This window comes from Podarcis erhardii, assembly GCF_964252035.2.
Source record: "Podarcis erhardii genome assembly, chromosome: 5".
Taxonomy (NCBI): domain Eukaryota; kingdom Metazoa; phylum Chordata; class Lepidosauria; order Squamata; family Lacertidae; genus Podarcis; species Podarcis erhardii.
This window is the reverse complement of record NC_138509.1, coordinates 39782267-39802675: the sequence shown is the minus strand read 5'-3', so window position 1 is coordinate 39802675 and position 20409 is coordinate 39782267. Positions and strand designations below refer to the sequence as shown.

Genomic DNA, 20409 nt, shown 5'->3' with positions numbered 1-20409 from the left:
GCCAAATCTCAGCCCCAGAGAAAGGCAGGCTCTCTGACCTCAGTGTACCCTATTTGCATATGGCAAAAGTTTAATTTTAACACAATTTCTTAATGTGTTTATGGGTTCAGCACTTAAGAATGATCAATAAATATTTGCAACAATATGAAAAGGAAAAAATAGTTTAGAGCCAAGATATTGTTTATAATCATTTCCTATAGTTTATATATTCTGTCAAATATTAATTACTCTTAGCTAGATAGCTGGTATGGCAAAGAAGCAGTATATCTTCTGTTCTTCAGTGCTCCATTATATCTACGTGGACACAAAAATAGATACATAAAATATAATTAAATGATGAAAATGTTTTAGTTGTCATAGGGAAGACAAAGCACCCAATCCGGTCATTTGACTTGAAACATATAATTAGCAAAACCCTTGTGGATTGCTCTTTTTATCGTTTGCAATATAGCAAAAGATTTATAACAGTGACGTACCTTTTGAATTTGATTAATAGAATTGTTTTCTCCATTTGATTAATATGTTATCTCAGCCCTAGAATAATAAAATTAAACTGGATTGCCTTGCCTCCTTTTGATTTGTTGCATGCTTATTTCCATGCCCTGACTTATCAAAGGCTTTGACTATTTTGTTGGGTCCATTTTGTCATGTATTTTAACTTACAATCTGTCTTAATGTTACAAGATGCCTGCTTCATAAGGTGCATATGTGTGTAGGGTTTTTGAACAAATTTTCCAGCCATCTATAATGGGTCATTTCCTCTTCATCAATATTTTATCTTGAAAATTTGCATAAATTGAATCTGCAAGCAAATGTGCATTGAATTCCCTACTTAAAATGTAGCAGAGGAGCATAGTATCATGTTCCCCTAATATTCAAAATTAAGTTCAATTGTAAGAAGCTAAACCAAGAGATGGCTTTTGTGTGATTATGTTCTTTGATATGGTTTAATGCAATTTGCTTCATCAGATGAATGGAGCATAGTCGTTTAATCAAGTTGATCAAAGATAAAACTAAATAGCATTTTGTAGTCAGATGCTTACTATCTGTCAGCTGCCACTTTTGAAGTTTTATAACCTTTATTTTTCTTCATTTTAATTTTAACTCTTCGGTTTCCTGCCTGAAAAGAAATACATCTCAACACACATGGTTATAGGTTCGTTTTTGCCTATTTTTAACCTAGCAGTCAGAACCAACAGAAAAAACTAAAATGCTACTTTTTCACTGATAAGCCCCTTTGCCAGGCCTTGGTCATCATAACATAACACAAACAGGGGTCACAACTTCTGGCTGGCCGTGGTAACAGTCAGAATGTGTGATTGCTACAATACCTTTCTGCTTCTAGAAAGGGACAGGATCCTGTATCTCTTGTTGTTCAGAAACTGAGATGCGGTTAGAAATACTGAGTAGTCTTGTTGGGTGTGAAAGTAGCTCAGCATAAGGGGTATGCCCCAAGCGTTCTCCTGAGTTTGAGGGATGACCCATTTTTCCTCAGCGGTACATCCTAAATGCTGCAAAGGAATGTTTTTCCCAGTGAGACCTGGGGGTCACAGCTGACCAGTGCTGCCTTTGGACAGGGATCAGCTATATTCTGGAGTTTCCACTCAGACACTCTGATCCCAGTGGGTCTTGGCGTCACAGCCGATCAAGCTCAATCACTGGTGTGTCTCCAGGTACGCCTGGCTGTGTCTGGGGTCTGAAACCTGGGGGTCTGTTGCCAGTCAAAGCAGACATTACTGAGGTGTATGGTCTGACTCTGCAGACAGCAGCTTCATAAGTTCCCATGGCAAACAGTGGCTATGAGCATATTTGGCTTTACTGAGAACATTTCAGAGGCTTGAACGTCTTTGTGAAACATTGGTGCTAAATTCACAAAAAGGCAGAAAATAATGGCCTGAATTAAAGTTTTGTTTGGGGATGTTTGTGTGTGTCTGTGTGTCCATTTTAGCAAAGAGGCAAAAAAGAAGTTACGTATAAATCAGGCAAGGTGTCTATTTATGTCACTTTTATGACAGCCATTAATTTCCGTTTCTGGACAGACTCCTGTCTGATAGAACCAACCCTTATTGACTTAATGGGAAGAAATTTATATCAGTACAGAAGCTGTGATGAATGCAGTCTTAAAGTTCAATGATTCAGATACTTTAGTAGCCTCAAACTTTGACCCAGATGGACAGAGAGCTAAATCACAAGGTTTAAATTCTGGTTGCGCAATTCATTCATGCACTTTCCCCTGGAAATTATCAATGCCCTCTTTCAGCACATCCATGTGCAGTGTTCTCTTTGGACAACCCTTGCTCTTCCATTGCTGCATATAAAATAAATATTTTGTCCCTGAAGAGGGGCTGGGAGTTTTGCTTTGTTTTTATTGTTTCCATGCTATTATTATCTTGGGGGGGGAGCACTTGCTTGTTTATATCCTGCTTTGTAGTAAAGGATTTTTCAATGCAGCTCAGCAAAAACAATAAAGGCAGCAAGAGGAGGAAGAAATTAAATGATAAAAGCTCACAGATCAAAGGCAAAATGACTAGCTGCTAAGTGATTTGAAAACATTTTGAGTAGGCGAGCTGCGGCTAGACAATCACGGAGTAATTTATTTTAAGACAGCATTTTATTTATGCACATCTATGTGCTTTCTTGATTGTTTTGTGGATGTGATTTGGTTCAGCTTGCATCATCCAGCATTATTGATGGAAAATGCTTGCAGCTTGCTGCAGATTTTACCTTGAGGGTTTGGAACATCAGAAGCTGCCTTATACCAATCCAGACTATTCGTCTAGCATAAACCGCTGTTGCCTATTCTGAGTGGCACCAGGGTCTTTCTATCTGTTACCTGAACCTTTTGTAAACTGGAGATCAAACCTGAATTCCCCTGTGTGCAAGTTGTAGCCCCTCCTGGCCAGAGAAAACTTTTGTAGAACCTTGATTCTTAAGTAGTAAGAGTACTTGTAGGTAAACACCCCCTGATCTGTACAGTGGTACCTTGGTTCTCAAATTCACAAAATTCCATTCCGGAAGTCTGTTCCAAAACCAAAGCGTTCCAAAACCAAGGTGCACTTTCCCATAGAAAGTAATGCAGAATGGATTAATCCATTCCAGACCTCTAAAAACACCCCCTAAAATAGCAATTTAACATGAATTTTACTATCTAACGAAAGCAATAGACAATGTACTGCAGTCACACAATCAATCAGTCAGTAGCTGAACTGGGTTCCCCACACTCACAAAAGCATCAAAAGAGAGCTGCAAAAACAAAAGTGCAAAATAAATAGACAGACCTCAGTGTAACACTCAAAACAGAAGTGTAGCACTCAAAACAGAGCACATTTGGCTTCCGAAAAAAGTTCGCAAACCGGAACACTTACTTCCAGGTTTGCAGTGTTTGGGTTCCACGTTTTTTGAGTACCAAGGCGTTTGAGAACCTAGATGCCAACTTGTAGCAAATTGCTGTACGCATCATGAGCAGTTTTAGAGTATATCTGCACTGCAACAGTGTTTCCAGATTTTTTGAGGGGCAAGGCAAAAGTGTTTTCATTGCAACAGTGTTTTTTCATTTGTGGTAACCGCTTGGGAAAGGCCCATGAACAAAATTTCACATCCCAGATTGCTGTGAGCTCAGGAACGGACTGCATATTATGATGAATGTGTTGTGTGAAGTCATGTCTTCAGTTTTAATCACGGGGCAATTGTTACTGGGACCACAGGACATGAGGAGACGAGGCTCATCCCCCCCCCCCCCCCAGATGTGAGCAGAAACAAAATCCTCTCCCACATCTCTGAGGCTTGGAAACTTAGTTCTCTTGAGAAGATTTTATCCCAGATCACATCTGGGAAGGGATAACCCCCCCCTCCCCATGGTCCTAATAGCAATCTCCCCACCACCAATACCACCAATAACTACGGAAGATACAGGTGCATGCAAGTGATTTAACATATGTGAATAGCTTGTCCCTTGCTCATTCTGGAGTTGAAGTGGCTTGGGGAATGGGATGTGATTAGGAGACGAGAAAGCGAGGAAGAAACAGAGAAAGGAGTAAGGTTATTGGACAAATACAGGAACAGGAGAAGCCAGTGCGCTGGGGGTGGTACCACAGTGACACTCTTCTGGCAGTGTTGCTGCTAACCTAAATGGAGAGGGGGCAGACTAGGATGGTGGCAAATTTGGGGCTGTGTGGGCGCACTGGTGGGAATAACAGGTTGGCCCCACCAGTGCAGTCTTGGCCTTGCCACCTCCCTGCTGCCTCTAACCACCACCTGAGTAAGCAGTAGGGATGCTGCTGTCAGGAGTCTGCCTCTACTGGACCACCCCACCATGCCAGCTGCTCTTGGTAAGCAGCATACGAATGCTTAGAGATAGAGATAGGGAAGAGCACACTTTTGGGAAGTTTGAGAAATGCTGGCTTACATCTGCCGCTTGCTTTTTTTTGGCCCAGCAGTCGTTTTATCCTGAGAACTGAAGGATATGTGTGTCACAGGAATATGGGAGTCAAAAAGAGAATGCAAATGAGATGAGGTCTAGATGAGGGTGCGTTTTAGCAGATCCTTGTCACTGAGGAGTAATTTATGGCATAGGCATTAACAAGGAGGACTCAGTGTGATTCTGGCTTCCTGTAAGGAGTCAGAAGATGAAGATCAAGTACAAAATGTGTTTTATGCTTGTGTCTGTAATATCTATTAAATAGACCCAGAGTACTTTTAGGGGGAAATAAAAGAAGTATTTTCTTTTATTTGTGAATTTTAAATGACTGGGGTGGGGGCAATTCCCTGACTCCTCAGCTTGTCCCTCATTTATTATCTTTTTTATTATTTAACAAAATTTATATACTGCTTAATATTTTTATTTTTAAAAACCTCTTAAGTGGTTTACAACAAGAAGTTTACAATTTATCTTTCTATTGCAAGGATAGCAGATGCCTCATATTTGCTTTTTAAATGTATTTACTGTATTTTAGCTCTCCTTTTCAGAGCAAGTGCTCAAAAAAGGCTTGTTGGGATTTTAGAAAAGTCTTTTGGGACTGCTTTAAAGGGTCTCTAGCTGAGTTTTCAGAAGAGGGAATTCTAAAAGTTTAGGGCCAGCACTGAAAAAGCATTGTCCCTGGTGCCTGCCAATCTGATCAGCCTTGATGGCAGGCCAGAGAGTATAGCAGGGTTAGAAAACATGGCTCTCTTCAGATGTTGTCAGACTTCAGCTCCCATCAGCCCTGGCAAGCACAGCTAGTGGTCAGGGGATAATGGGAGGGCACCACATCAACCATTTCAGGAGTAGAGCACCTCATTTGGTGGCTCATTTGGTAATAATTCACAACATAGCAATAATTAAGCAGACCTCAGTGTAATGCTGATTTCATGTAAAGAATCAGAACATAAAGACAAATACTTGCTGCACCAACAAGCACAAAACAACCCCTCTGCAGCACCACAAATTCAGCTCAAACATTGGAAAGTGTTGATCACTTCTCCTACCTGGGCAGTTATCTTTCCACAAGGGCCAACACTCATACCAAAATCCAGCATCGCCTGAGCTTTGCGAGTGCAGCTTTCTCCTGATTGAAGTGCAGAGTGTCTGAGGACCAGGACATTCGCAGGGAAACCAAAATGCTTGTTTACAAAGCCATTGTACTACCAACCTTACTGTATGCTTGTGAAACATGGACCACTTATAAATGCCATCTCCAACTCCTTGAAAGATTCCATCAACCGTGTCTCCAAAAAATTTTTCACATCACTTGGGAAGACAGGCGAGCTAATGCCAGTGTACTGGAAGAAGCAAAGATCACCAGTGTTGAAACAATGATTCTTCATCCTCAATTTCGTTGGACTGGTCATGTTGTGCAGGTGCCTGATTATCGTCTTCCAAAGCGACTACTCTATTCCAAACTTAAAAATGGAAAGCGTAATGCTGGTGGTCAACAAAAGAGGTTTATAGACTGTCTCAAGGCAATTTTTTAAAAACGTAGTATAAACACTTGACAATTGGGAAACCGTAGCCTGCAAATGCTCCAGTTGGAGGACAGCCTTTACCAAAGGTGTCATGAACTTTGAAGATGCTTGAACTTAGGACGAAAGGCAGAAACATGCTAAGAGGAAGGCATGTTTGGCAAACCATCACCATGATCAACTCCTGCCCTGAAACTTATGTCCCCACTGTGGAAGGACATGTGAATCCAGAATTGGCCTCCACAGTCACTTACAGTCTCTCTGTTAAGACCATGTTCATGGAAGACAATCTTACTTGGCTATGAGTGGTCGCCAAAGAAGATGACAACACACAGCTTATGTTTTCGAAATAAAAATACTAGCACTATAGAGTGTAATATAACTTATTTCTTTGAATAAAGACACCAGTGGGTTTATTATTATTATTATTATTATTATTATTATTACTGACCTATTCTTGACTCCAGTTCCTGACAGGAATCTAATTTGATGCCAGGAAAGAAAGGTATAATGTGCTTAGAGTTCTGATAGTCTTGTCAAACTCCTCCTTAGTCCTGTTTGCCACCCATGTGTTGGGGGTGTGGAGGAATTTGTTCTAGACAAGGGTTCAGAAAAACCTGAGACTTTTCCTTGGGAAAATAGTTTCCAGTGGAATGCAGAGACTTGGTTCATTTGACCCCAGTGGTTGGCCCTGAATAGACTCATTCGCCAATGCAAGTCGATTTACTGCATTGGATTACATTGAGTTACTGAATCGGAAATTGCTGCTTATAAATTTATAGCCAGGTTGTTAAATATAACAATCAGACAAATTTACCCACCCACCCCAATGTATAGTTTAGATAGCGATGTATCGGGCTTATTTTTCTTCTGGTCGAAGAATTGCTGTTATGGCTTTTTAATGCCATTTGCTCTTCCAGCATTTAATCATTGCCTTGAAAAGTGCTCTGATAATAGAATAAGGGCTTTGGAGTTTGGATGGCTTAGTGGATTAATCTTCACCTTTTGTTAGCTTGGTTTGAATCCAGAAACTCTGATCAGAAAGAAAATATTCTGATTAAATAGCTTGGAAGAATAACTTTAAAATATGAAGGGCTGTCATCTGACATTGTTAGAACTTTGTACCACACCTGAAATTAGAAAACTGTTCATATTTTTTTTTAATTTTTTTTAAGAGATTCACAAATATGGTCTGAATACCATTTTCCTGCATTAAGAAAAATGAGTGAGCGTATTTATTACATATGTTGTGTGTTAAGGACTGGATGCTAGTTTTTTGTTTCATATTTTAGGGGATCTTCCCCATGATATCTATGTATTTGAGTAGTTATTGCGCATAGGAAAGAGAGAAATGCTAAGTAAAAATGATGAGGTATTTTTACAAAGGTTTTCCGGCAGCAGATTGATATTTTTTAAATTTCTGAGCAGTTTTTATGGGTTGGAACTGTTATTCAATGTGATTATTTTTTTATGCTTCTTTGGCCACCTTAGACTGAATTTCTAGTGACCCCACAGTGCATTAGCTTTTCTTTCTTTCGGGTTTGTTGAAAAAACAGTAGTGTTCTTTTCCAGAAAATTTAAAAGATAAGAAATTCCCAAAGTAAGCAGCGCTAAACTTCTATTCCCAAAATGGGACACAAACTGGTTATATGTCTCGTTTTTTCCATATATATCATTCTAATTGAAGGAGAGAAAACTTACTTTACTTTTAATATACTAGAAGCCCTCCATCTAAAAGCTAAACTCTGAAGAGCTTTGTTAGTTTCACACATGCAGTGATTGAGTTGATCGTCTGTATCATAGCCTTTTTCAGTTAACAGCAAAGCTTGATTGCGTATAACTCATGTAGTACCATTATAAAGATACACATGCAAATGTTTAGTTTCTCTATTGCACCATAATAATTGGTACTAGAACAGTTTAAATACATCATAATCCCTACCCTCTCTGTTTTTCTTAGTAGCTATATGGCTGATTTTGCATATTGATGTTGACCATTTAAATGTATTGGATTCTTATAACTGAAATAAAGGCTTTCTCCTCTGTTTAGATGTATCATATTAACTGCATTGGTTAGAGTGCATGGGCTGTTTGATGTGTTTTGGAGTAAAGGAGATAATAGCAAAAATTGTGAGTTAAACACTCCCAAGAGATTTAAAGAAAATATAAATGCACTTTTAATTATGATGCAAATTTACTACATGATCTAATCAACATGAAATATTATTGATTGGGCTTTTATGCACAGTGGTATAGCAGAGCACCTTCATTTTTCATTATTAAAAGGCAAATTGAGAGCACTTTACTAAATTATTTTTTTATTAGCTGCATGTTTATCCAAATTATAATTTCAAAATTTATCCTTGAGTGAAAATGTACTTTTAATTGCGTACATATTGCTTTTAATCAAGATACAAACAGAGACAAATCAGAACTTGTATGGATTTACATCTTTTCAACTTCATGGTATGTTAGCTTTTATGATTAAACTTTTTAAAAATAATTAACAGGAGTTGTATCCAATATAACTCATAGTATATTGGTTTCTTCAGTACATTGAAATTATACCTTGTTATTGGTTGTAGTATATAATGTAAAAAAAACCCACCAAAATCAAATCATGAGAATGTTGCATTATTTCGGATTCATAAATCCCTATTGCCACATCAGTTGCAGCTGGGGAGAGGACATATTTCTGATTGTCCCCCCCTTCTCCGGGGGAAAAAAACACCTTTCTGCTTTTAGTAAACTAACACTTTAGGGAGAGAACTGCCGCCTCCCCCCCCCCCCATTGTCCTATGCTTTCATGCATGTAGAGAGACTTTTATATAGGGGAGTGTTCAAAAGTACCTGGAAGCTATCAAAAGGTAAGAATTAGATTCCAGTCCATCCTACCCCAATCTTCGGTCCACAAATGTTACAGGACTACAACATAATCCTTGACAATTGGTCATGTTGTCTGGGAATGATGAGTTGTTTCCCTGAGATGAAAGGTTAGGGAATAGACTAAGCGATCAGGGTTCAAATCCTCCCTCAACTATGAAGTTAACTGGATTACCTTGGGCCAGTCATTCTCTCTCACTCTAACCTACCTCACAGCGGTGCTTGTTGAGAGGATAAAATGGGTGGAGGAAGAATCACGCATGCTGCCCTAAAAAATGGAGGATTTAAAATGAAGTAATGTAATAATAAATGTGCCTGTGGTACGTTGTAAACGTGAGAATCTGTTCCTATCATCAGAACATCACCTTTAGATTTTCACTTTCTTGACAAAACTTTCAAATTGTGTACTAAGTCTGCGACATTTCATTAGCAAGTTTGATCCGATCACGAAATCAAAGAACATTATTTTATTTTTTACAAAAAATACTACCTCTTTGTATGCTAACAACATTGGATAACTGACAATAAATGAAGGATTACTTTTCCTGCCCATTGCCTAGACCCCCAAATACAGTATTAAGTCAAGTGTAAATCAGTGGGGATTTTCTTGCTGAAATACCTGGATTATTTGTTGATGGAGTTGGTCAATAAATAATTATAGAGATATTAAAAGCAAGGAAAAAAGAGCTCAGTTGCCAATTTGCATTCTCTACAGCTTTGTGAAGAAGTCCTCCTTAGCCTGAGCATTAAACTGAAACACTAATGAACATTTAAACAGTATATTATAATTACAGTATTTGATTTCTTGTAGTTTTTTTTAGAGTATAACCACAACTGTTTTCAGGCTTTCATTCTTTATTCGTGCTATATAGAAGTGCTGTAGCCAGACGATGATAAGTCTTTTGTCTTCAACTTGAAACGTATGCTGTGGAACTCTCACAGAGCCCCAAATAATATTGTAGCCTTGTGGTAAGTGAAATTAAGATGCAGCTCACATTGTGAGACCTATTGCAAAGGGCATGTCATTATTGTGTGGGCAAACCTACACTCACACATCGGAAGTTCAACTAGGTTCTTTAGGTGAATCCAAGGGCTTAGTTATGCCCAGCAATACGTTCTCCAGGCCCCTGCCCTTTGTTTGAATAGCAGGCCACTGCGCCGGTGCTTGAAATTTTCAAATCAAACTCCTCCATTTTGAAACTAACCTTTGCCATGTCTTCTTGGGGCAGAGCTGCTGCTCAAGACACAATTCAATGTTTCTTTGGTTCTAGGTCACCCATTCTAAACACTTTCAGTTTTCCATGCTACTGCAATTTAGAATCAAAGAGTTAGAAAGACCCTCCAAGGCCCACCTCCCAGGGGGTGCAGAGAATGCCATTGTTTCAATATCCAGCCTCTACTTACTGGAAACATCCCATTGCCTGGATTCACCATGTAGCCACCTTCCTGCTCACTTCCTTTTGCAGCTCTAATAACCAATTTCTATCTCCAGTGTTTATTGTGCTGCTCCTCCCCTGTAACAATGCACACTGCCTTTTCCCAAACCGCTTCATTTGACTCATTCATTGGCTCATTCACTGGCTCATTCACTGACCATAGCCTCACTTTTTAAACCTGCCCTTTCTTGGCAATGCAGAGTCACTTTGGTTAGCCCAGTGTTGCTTTCTTGTAGTTCTGTTATAAGTAAGATGTTAACGATGGTGCGTACATCTTCCATTGGGAAGTGAGTGTCCTGTGCTCTCCTCCTTTCCTTTGTGGGGCTCCCATATCCTGGTTTAATAAACCTTGCCCTAACTGTTCTGTTGAAAATGTCAATAAAATGTTGGTTCTGGGCAGCACTATTTTTCTAGAAAAAGAGGTTCCGGAACCCACCTGAGAGGTGCTGGAACTGAGTTCCGGAGAGTTCCCGTCCTGGTTCTGAGACTGAGAGAAAGATGGCTGTGTGTATGGAATTTTGAAATTCCATTGTAGCTATCTTTGACTGAGAGCATTCTGATAATTTGTAAAATCTTCAGGGCTTACATCCTTTTAAGGAACTGTTCTTTTCCCACAAACCTTTGTCCTTTCTTTAAAGGCTGTCTTGTTACACAGTAGTTCATCTTCGTTATGGTGATTTTTTAAAAAAAAAAATTAACAGGTTTATTAATCTTGAAGAATTTATTATCGTCAAACATGAGATATTATTAAGTTGCTATTGTACAAAGCGTTTTGCCTCACTTTTGGAATGACTTGTCCTCTGCATTGGCAGACACAGAAACATTCATTTTGTTTCCTAATTAGAAGAACTGCAAGCAGAAGCTATGACAGAGTTCAGCTTCTCAATGTACAGCCTGCCAGGTTCCATAGCACTGGCTTTATAAAATTCTCCTTAATTCAGGAACAGAATATCATTAACTTTGTAAGTGGATGAATACAATGGACAAGCAATTTAATTAACTTCTAACATTGAACGTTGGATGGGAGACAAAATGAAATTATGCACATATTTCTCAGGCAGGCAGTCAACCTTGAAAGGGGGCTTGATTGTGCTGGGTCAGACAAGGGGACAGCTCTGTCCAATTATTTCATATTTAGCCTTAGAATATGAAATTTGAAATTTGGTACTTTGTAAATCAATCGTCCCTTATTTTGAGGCAGCTTACAAAGATTCCCGGAGATACAGAACAGCACCCGGTGACTGTGACATGCTAAATACAGCCTTTTACCACATGATACCCTTCCCATTGAGAGATGACCTGGATAATACTAAATGAAATGGGCAATAATGTCTTCTCAACAAATTGAATTTGCCATCACCGAGTCTATTATAGAAGAAGAGATCCATGAAATACTAAATTGATTTGAAGCCAGGCGGTGTTCTAATTACAATTGCTTAAAGTCAAGTGATCATGGTAAATGTGGCTCAACTTTAGACTTAAATTTTCGACAAAGTAACAATATCTTTTCTCTGAAACACAAAAGATCACAGTCGTTTGGTGCTCATAAACCACTGGAGGTGTGGGGTGCCATTTTCATATCTATTTTGTGGCAGAAGAATGTGCAGCATGTTGTAGATTCTGTACTTGGAACCACAGGCAATTTCATTAAAAGACCAGAATATATATTTTTCCACCTTCTCTTAAATATTTCCTGAAATCTTTTCCACGTAGGTCTTCTCAGTTTTTGGTATATAGAAAATGAGAACAGTAAGAAATTGTCTGGACTAGAACCTTTCTGCAGTAGTGCTATGTTGTTGTGAATTTGGGAGTTTTTTTCCAGGGAGTTCTTACGCAGAAGAGCATTCAGAAATGCCACACGTACCCCTGCCATCTGAAATAATTCAGTTCAATCTAGCACCACAGACTTCTGCCATTTAATTATGCTGTGTGTTTAGATCAGGCAGGATGATCTGTAAAATTTTGTGAAGTGGGGAGACGTTAGGCTCTTTGTTTTAATAGCAGTTGACCATCTCACACATCTGCACAGCCAATCATCAGGGATGATGGGTCTGACATCATCCAAAACATCTGGGGAGACCCAGGTTGGTGAAGAGTGTGGTAAACCATAGTTTACTGTTACATGAACGTGGCTGCTCAAACCTCGGGGTTGCACCCTCCTCCCTCCCCTTTCATCTTCCCAGCACAGCTGCCAGGAGGCAGTATTAAGCTTTTGATTTCTGTTTTAAAATCACCAGTTTTCTGTGTCGCGGGAGTGACTTCTTGTTAGATTAAACTATTGTTTATTGAGGCAAGGCAGGAACCAGCCCATGGTTAACCAACATTATTTAAACTAACCAGAGTTCTCTCCCCCACACCCCATCGCCCACATTCACAGATAACAGACTTTGGTCAGTCGTTTTTAGCAATGAATAACACGGCATTCTCTGTTAAATCAGTGGCAATTTAAAAGACAGAAATTAAGGTGCTCTAGCACATGATCCTAGCCACCAAGGACACCTTAACGGGCCTGCATCATGAAAGCAACTTCAAAAATGGCAGAATTATTTTGCAGGGACTGCTGGTCTTTAGGATAAAGCAGTGGGATTGTTAAAGAGTTAGTGCAAGTAATTTGATCCCCTTTTAAAGTTCCAAACGGCCGTGTATTGGATAGACAAGGCGTGATGTGAAAACAAAGCACAATAACAGTTTAACGCTGTGTACTTTGGCTGATAAGACAAATGCCGGAAATGATAAATTGCTGGACACCTAATTTGTTTGCAGATAAAAAGTGATAGATTATTTTTTAATGAGATGATTTGTGTACACAGTTTTCCCCCCACTTAGAATAGACATTCACCCCAATCCAGAGAACAAAAAAACCCCACCAAAAAAAAACTTTTAACTGAAGGCATAAGATTACTAAAGAACTCCATGCCTTCCTCTGTACTGGGATATCTTTTTCTTTCTGTTCCTGATCTCCAGATCCTGGATCTGCTTTGGCACCGTGCTGATTGACAGACGAAATGGCCCGCCTTACCCACCCATAGTTCAGGAGGGTGGTGGGAACAGGAGGATATGGAGCAGCATCTTCCTGTGCTTTTAATTATAAGTGAAAACTAAATGTATTCCATTTGCATCTAAATGAAGCTCTTAAGGAACACAAGCAACCCACCCAGCCTTCAAATTAGCTTTGAAAATGGGTTATGTCTAATAACGGTGGCCCATTTATATCCTTCCCAATGCATTGCAACACAAAAGGATGCAATGAAAGATCCTTTAAAAAGAAGAAAAGAAAAGAAACCACTAACCAGTAAATGAATGCTTTTATGTAAAAATGTTGTCATGATATCAGGAGTTATTGTGGCTCCTCATTTGCCGTTGCTCTTCAAACTGAAATATGGCAGCTAATAGACTACATTTTTCTAATGGAAAAATAAGTGCTCTCGACAGTCAGGTTTATAAATATGTAAAAAAACAAAAACAAAACAAAAAAACTCCTCTTTTAATTGTTTTTGGCCAAAAAGGCAGGTAATCAATAATATCAGACGTGACAAACATACTGGTGACACACGCTATAGTCAAAAGGACTGGCAAGAGATAAGGACTTCCTGTCAGCAGTGACCTATGCTAATTAATATTCAGATGCTGTCATTTTCCATGACAAATGGATTCCTTGAGCTATATTGATATAGTAGGTTAAACATTGAAAAAGTTAAGTTGCACTTTGACTTTAAATATTCATTACAGCTAATTATGGATTTTATGACTACATGAATTACACTTTCTGAGTCGCCATTGGCAATTTATTTTACATTTATTTAAGGCACTCTTCATAATTGCAATATTAGCTTTAGCACGTTCAATGAGGGTTGTGTGCGGTGAATGTTTACTCTCCGTGGTGATTATTTAAACGTTTTACTTTAAGTACTTCCGTGTAGTTGTTAAATTTGCACAAGTGAAATGACCCATAGATCAGCATCTAATTAACAATTAAGTAGACACGGTTGCCTTTAGACTTCATAAATATTTTCATATTTTATCAGAATAACATTTCCATATCGTGAAAGTCATTATTGGTATGGCAGTTATTAGCTATGGATTCCCCACCCCCGCAAAATAGTATCAAAATATGCTTGCCGTGCTGAAAATTTCCTTTGAGCTTAATTGGACGACCGAATGAACTCCAGCATATTACTGTTGGAATGCTCTGTGTAAATACTGATTGCTGCTCAGATATGTGTATTGTTGTTGTTATTGTTGTTATTATTATTAAATTTATACCAACTTTCATCTGAGGATCATGGGGTGGTTTATAATATAAAAACACAAACATACATAATATAAAAACAAACAAAACAACACACACTGTTTGAAAGGCCATAGTTTGTTCAATTAGCTAAGGTTCTGGGAGAAGAGGAATGTTTTTGCCTGCAGCCTAAAGATATATAGACACATATAATTTTGTTTATATGCCGCCTTCTCACAGTTCAAACCATGCTCAAGGCAGCTTTGAAAAAATAGGTATCAAACTACAACATGAGAAAAAGTAGTCATAAATAAATAAAACATTGAAAAATGCAAACAATTTCTACATAAATCACAACAAAATCTAAATAGAGATAGAAAAATCCAGCAGAAACAACCCCATCCCCCAACAACACCTCAGCCCAGATATGTAATGCACCCACAAATGGGGAGCTACTGCAGATAAGGCCCTTTCTTGTGTTGCCACCATCCAGATCTCTCATGGAGGATGCATATGAAGAAGGGCCTCAGATGGTGATCCAGGGTCCAGGTCAGTTCCCATGGGGTTCATGTCTGTGTGGATATATGTACTACTTTACCATATATATATGGTAGAGTCCATATTCCATAGCACCCTGCCAACACTTACATATGGATCAGCAGCTGCGGTGCGTATGGGCTGCTCTGTTTCATTGGATAGAGAGCAAATCCATGCATACCAAGTAAATCTGCTTCCTCAATTGATAAAACTCTGCAATTGATGGGGCTCTTCCAGCTCCTCTCTGGTAAGAAATTGTGGCAACTGTATATTTTGAGAAATGTGATTAAGGAGCTTAGAAACGATAATGCCAATTCAGCAGAATGGAATTGTCTTATAAAAACTGAAATTCAATATCTGTCAACCATACTTGAAAGTTCATGAGAGTTATATCGAAATAAATGTGTTTCACTCAGAGGTTGAAAAACAAAATAAGAAGAATCCAGACCTTAAACTGGCACTAGAAAATAATAGTAATTAAAATGGGGGGGGGGGGTATTGTTTGTAAATAAGCCCAAGGATTTTGTTTTTTGCAACAGAACTTAGAAAGTTCTATTTCAGTTTTTCTGTGTGGAGTTGGGTGAATCTGTCAACTTTGGTTTCTGTCCATTTCTTCTTCTTCTTCTTCTTCTTCTTCTTCTTTGAGTTTCCGCATTTCCACATCAGTTTGTGTTTATTAAGTCCTCATGGAATTCTATTGTATTTTACTGTGAACTCCTCCTAATACACATACAGTTTTTAAGCAGTTTTTTGAGCTAAACTTCTAGGTCCTACCCAACTGGGAAATTTTTAGTAGCTTCTAAACTTGTGTGAAGCTGCTTTATACAGAATCAGGCCACTGGTCCATCAAACCCTGTACAGTGGTACCTCCAGTTGCGGATGGGATCCATTCTGGAGGTCCGGCCGGATCCCGAGGTTTTCGCAACCAGAGAGACCGCTTCTGTGCACGCACAGCAGTAGAGCGCTTCTGCGCATGTGCGCGCGGCAAAAACCCAGAAATATACTTCCGCTTACGTATCCCGAAGTTGCCGCTTACGTACAGTGGTGCCTCGCAAGACGAAATTAATCCGTTCCGTGAGGCTCTTCGTATAGCGGTTTTTTCGTCTTGCGAAGCAAGCCCATTGACAGCTTAGCGGATTAGCGCTATTAGCGGTTTAGCGGCTTTTAGCAGATCAGCTGATAAGCGGCTTATCGGCGGATCAGCTGATAAGCGGCTTAGGGCTTAGGGAAAGGGGGGAAAGGGGGGAAAAACCCCGCAGGAACTCGCAAGACATTTTCGTCTTGCGAAGCAAGCCCATAGGGAAATTCGTTTTGCGAAGCGCCTCCAAAACGGAAAACCCTTTCGTCTAGCGGGTTTTCCGTCTTGCGAGGCGTTTGTCTTGTGGGGCACCACTGTATCCCGAAGTTTATGTAAGCAGAGGGATACGTAAGCGGAGGTACGACTGTTTTCTGACTGGCAGAAACAGGATTTAATCCTGCCCTCCAACAAGGTGAAGTGTCTTGCACCAGACCCCACTATGAAGAGGGTAAGGTAATAGAGGAAGTCAGGAATTGGTGATGATGAGAGGAGATTTCTGTTGGTCCTAGTGTGGAGAGGGGCAAACACTTTTTGGGTTCCGCTTCAAGGCGACAAAGGTTGTATCCAATGCTAATCCCATTCAGAGTAGACCAATTGAAGTGAATATGCTTGACTAAACATAGGTTCACTCATTTCAGTGGGATTACTCTGAGTAGAACTTATTTACAGATAAAAGAAATGTTTTGGGTTGGAGTTAGGCAGAAAGCCTCCAAGATCCCAGCTGTGAGCTTTTCCCGCTACCTGAGATGGACAGGGAGTGGGGACCACAGAGCATGTGCTTCTCCACTAACCTCTCTCACGGATTTATGGACACAGTGCTAATGGGATATGTGCAGGGAAGAGAGTGGTGCTTTCAACCCAGAGGACGATTGTGGTTTTTATTTTAGACTTAAGGGGGGGGGATGAGCAAAGGGAAGAAATCTTGGGGGTGGGAAGACAGGGACACCCTTCTGGAAGAGGCAGAGTTTTGGCTCACTGATTGCTGCATTATTTATGAGAAGCTGCACATCTAGAGATTAAACATTTGCTGATTTGTCAAAAGCACAAACATGAGAGTTCTGCCCATCTCCTTGACATATTAGTTCATCCAACGGAAAACACTGTCACACTTTTAATTGATGAGTGCACTTTCTGGTGACCCAGGCAGCCTGCGCCAGGTTTTTATTATTATTATTCGTCCTATTTTTTATTATTATGCATTTATACACGGAGGAGGCAAATAAGTAGCAGGCGTTCTTAAGGAGGACTCTTCCAAGGTTAACCATTCTGAAGAAGGGCAGATTGACGGAATGGTAACAAAAGAAGAATGTAGTACAAGATAAAAAGGCTGACACCGAATATTTAATATCTTAATAGAATTTCATTAGCAATTAATAAAAGGCAGCTGCTGCTTACTGGTTATACACTAATGATACTCTGGCCTTTAACGTCCCAGGAATCACAGTGATAATTTTTTAAATAGCAATGTTCTTGAAGGGCTCCTCCTTGCAGAGATTTATTTGATATTAGCACTCATTCACATAGTGAGAATTCCTATGCTCAGGCTTTGTCTATTCTGCAATTGCATAACTCTGGTGGTGGTGGTGGTGGTGTTTTTCCTGCAAAATTTAAGATGCTACCAAAGCGAATAGGGAAGTAATAACCTGATCATGAATAGATCCTGTTCTGTCAAAGCTGTTGCACTGCTAATTTTCACCCAAAAGAGAGTTGGCTGACTTGGGGTGGGGAGAGAATGAACTGTCGTGTGAGGAATCCGCCTGAGGATTTTGGATGCATTTGCCAAACTGTTGTGTGTTCCATCCTGTTTTGTGCCAGAGTTCACTGTGATGTGGCACAGAAATTGCATGCACAATGGTCTGGAGCCAAAGGAGGAATCATTATAGCAGAGCTTTCCAAACTTTTCATGTTGGGGGACACACTTTTTAGACATGAATCATTTTGCAACGTACTAATTTAGTTTTACTAGCAAACTGGATGGAGGTCAAACTAACCCCTTTCCAGCCCTGGGAGACGGGCGGCGAGCATTTGCGCGACACACGCACTGCAGCTGTCGCACTACAGTGTCACGACACGCAGTTTGGAAGGCTCTGCATTACAGTCTTAATGGAAGCTCACTAGTACTCTGAGGGGCGTGTACAGGTACATGTTCTTGAAAGGATCTATCCTCCCAAATACCTGCCCTTGAAATCAGCAAGGAAATGCCCTGTTTGTTGTCACATGGGCAGTGGTGGCCAATAGGGAAAGGACATGAGGCAGGGCCTTCTCTGTGGTGACATCACATTTGTGGAACTTCCTCCCTGACTCGCGCCAGAGCACCGGACCAAAAAAGGACAGGGGGGTAGAAAGAGAAGAAACATAATGCAAAAATGGTGATATATAAATGTTCTTATCTATGCTAATAATGATTAATAATAACCTCCTATATTCTGTATAAACTCATTCCAAATATCAGTATATTTACCAAAACAAAGCCTGTGTTTATAAGCAATCCATTCATACGTCGTGTCTTCAACCCATTGGTTAAAGGAAACCATAGTTTTCTTCTTCCAATTCATCAATACCAGTTTTTTCGGCCATAGTTAGGGCACATTTTCATTGTCCAGTTGTCAACTTCCATATGATAGTTATAGAATTCAAAAGAATATTTTTTTTCCTGAAAATTTTAAGTTTCTCCTTACAGTCAGGTTTATACACTTCAACACTTTCTCCAGATATCCAGGACTATAATACAGCTACCTGGGCGCTGCTTCTTCTCAAGAATGAGCTCCTAGAAATCCTTAAGGGTTTTTTGGTGCATATTTAAGTATGTTGTATAATCGTGTTTTTGTTGCCAGTGTCATTTGCCAATTAGTAGTAAATGAATTCTGAAGGATCATACTGCCTTTAAACACCAAAAGGATTTTATTTATTTATTTATTTTTAGTTTATTGATTTTATGTCTTTCTGTACACTTATAATATTTCAGGTTTCAAGCTTTTGGGAGTGGTTTCTTTATGTTTTGCTGACTTGGTTTCTCTTTTCTTACAGGCACTGGGAAGCTTTTACTTTCTACATGAATCCTTGAAAAACATTTATCAATTTGACTTTAAAGGTAAGTGGAAGCTACAATATTCACTTATCTGGAATTAAGTCTGTGAGGCTTACCTCTGAATAGAAATGTTCAGAATTGCAGTGTTCTGTTCTGCTCATATTAGAAGGAGCAGCCTACATTACTTTTCCAGGACTATTTTCACACTTTACATGGGGCAAACCCAAGTTTACCTCTCAGTGCACACTTGACAAGAAACTGTGGCCAATTCTGGTCCTCTCACCAATGTATTCCTGTGATTCCCAACATTTTGATAGTTGCCTGCTCTCTCACTTTAATATATATTAAAATATATATATCAAAAGCTTCATTTAGCTTATTGAGACAGGTCACATTCATTCTATGTTTTTGCACCACATTTATTTGAAACATCATTGAAATTGTAAGTGAACTAATTGTCTCAATTGTCTCAATTTCATTATTCTTGTTGTAACCCAAGATAGATTGCCCGCTTTCTTGTAATTGAGGGTAGGGAAGGCAGAGGCCTGTCTTCAGTGAAGGATTGGAAACAGCCGTTCTGTGAGTGTTGCGTTTCAAGGTTTAGTGGTCATAAATCCTCATCATCCTTTTGATGTGAAAGTAAAACTCGAGACATAACACAAAGGATTCATCATAGCATATTTTTATCCCTGAAAAAAGGGGCAATGTAAATTGCAGCATTGATATGAGAACTTGTTAATGACAGATTAACTTGCCTCTCTGCTCAGTCTCTCCACCTGTAACAGTTTAATGGCTGCTGAACAATAATACGGGTCACTCTTAATCAAGTCAATTGTGAAAATGCCCGATACATGCACTTACGTTTTAATGCTAAGTCTGGATTTTGTACCTGATTGCTTCCATCACCAAATTCAACCTTCACCTTACTGCCATTTATTTATTATTTAATTACATTTATGTCTTACCTTTCCTCCATGGATCTCAAGGCGCTCTATAGAGGGTGACCAGTAACAAGCACCATCCCAGCATCTTCATCAGTGCTGGTCTTTGGTCTCTCAAATTTTGGCCGTGCCCTGTGTGCAGCACTAAAATTCTGCCCCTCTGCCTAGTGCGCTCCATTCTAAAACATTGCTTTTGTGCCCCCTGCAGCACAGCACCGATCACGCTACCCTAAAACCACCTCTGTCATTAGCGTTATCAAAATGTTATTGGTCAAACGTATACGGTTTATAGCCAAAAAATGAATGACTCAAACAAATTTTAGCAAGCAAGCAAAGATTTT

At 39.5% G+C, this 20409-nt stretch overlaps 1 protein-coding gene across 4 annotated transcripts in view; it reads left to right on the top strand.

Annotated features, from left to right (window-relative positions):
• The window catches only part of INPP5A (inositol polyphosphate-5-phosphatase A), a 236756-nt gene that overhangs the window by 109906 nt on the left and 106441 nt on the right, over window positions 1-20409 (top strand). For all 4 annotated transcript variants that reach the window (XM_081863314.1, XM_081863316.1, XM_081863315.1 and 1 more), the window contains exon 5: window positions 19127-19190. In XM_081863314.1, the coding sequence (XP_081719440.1) occupies window positions 19127-19190 (64 nt within the window). The remainder of the gene's footprint in view (window positions 1-19126; window positions 19191-20409) is intronic.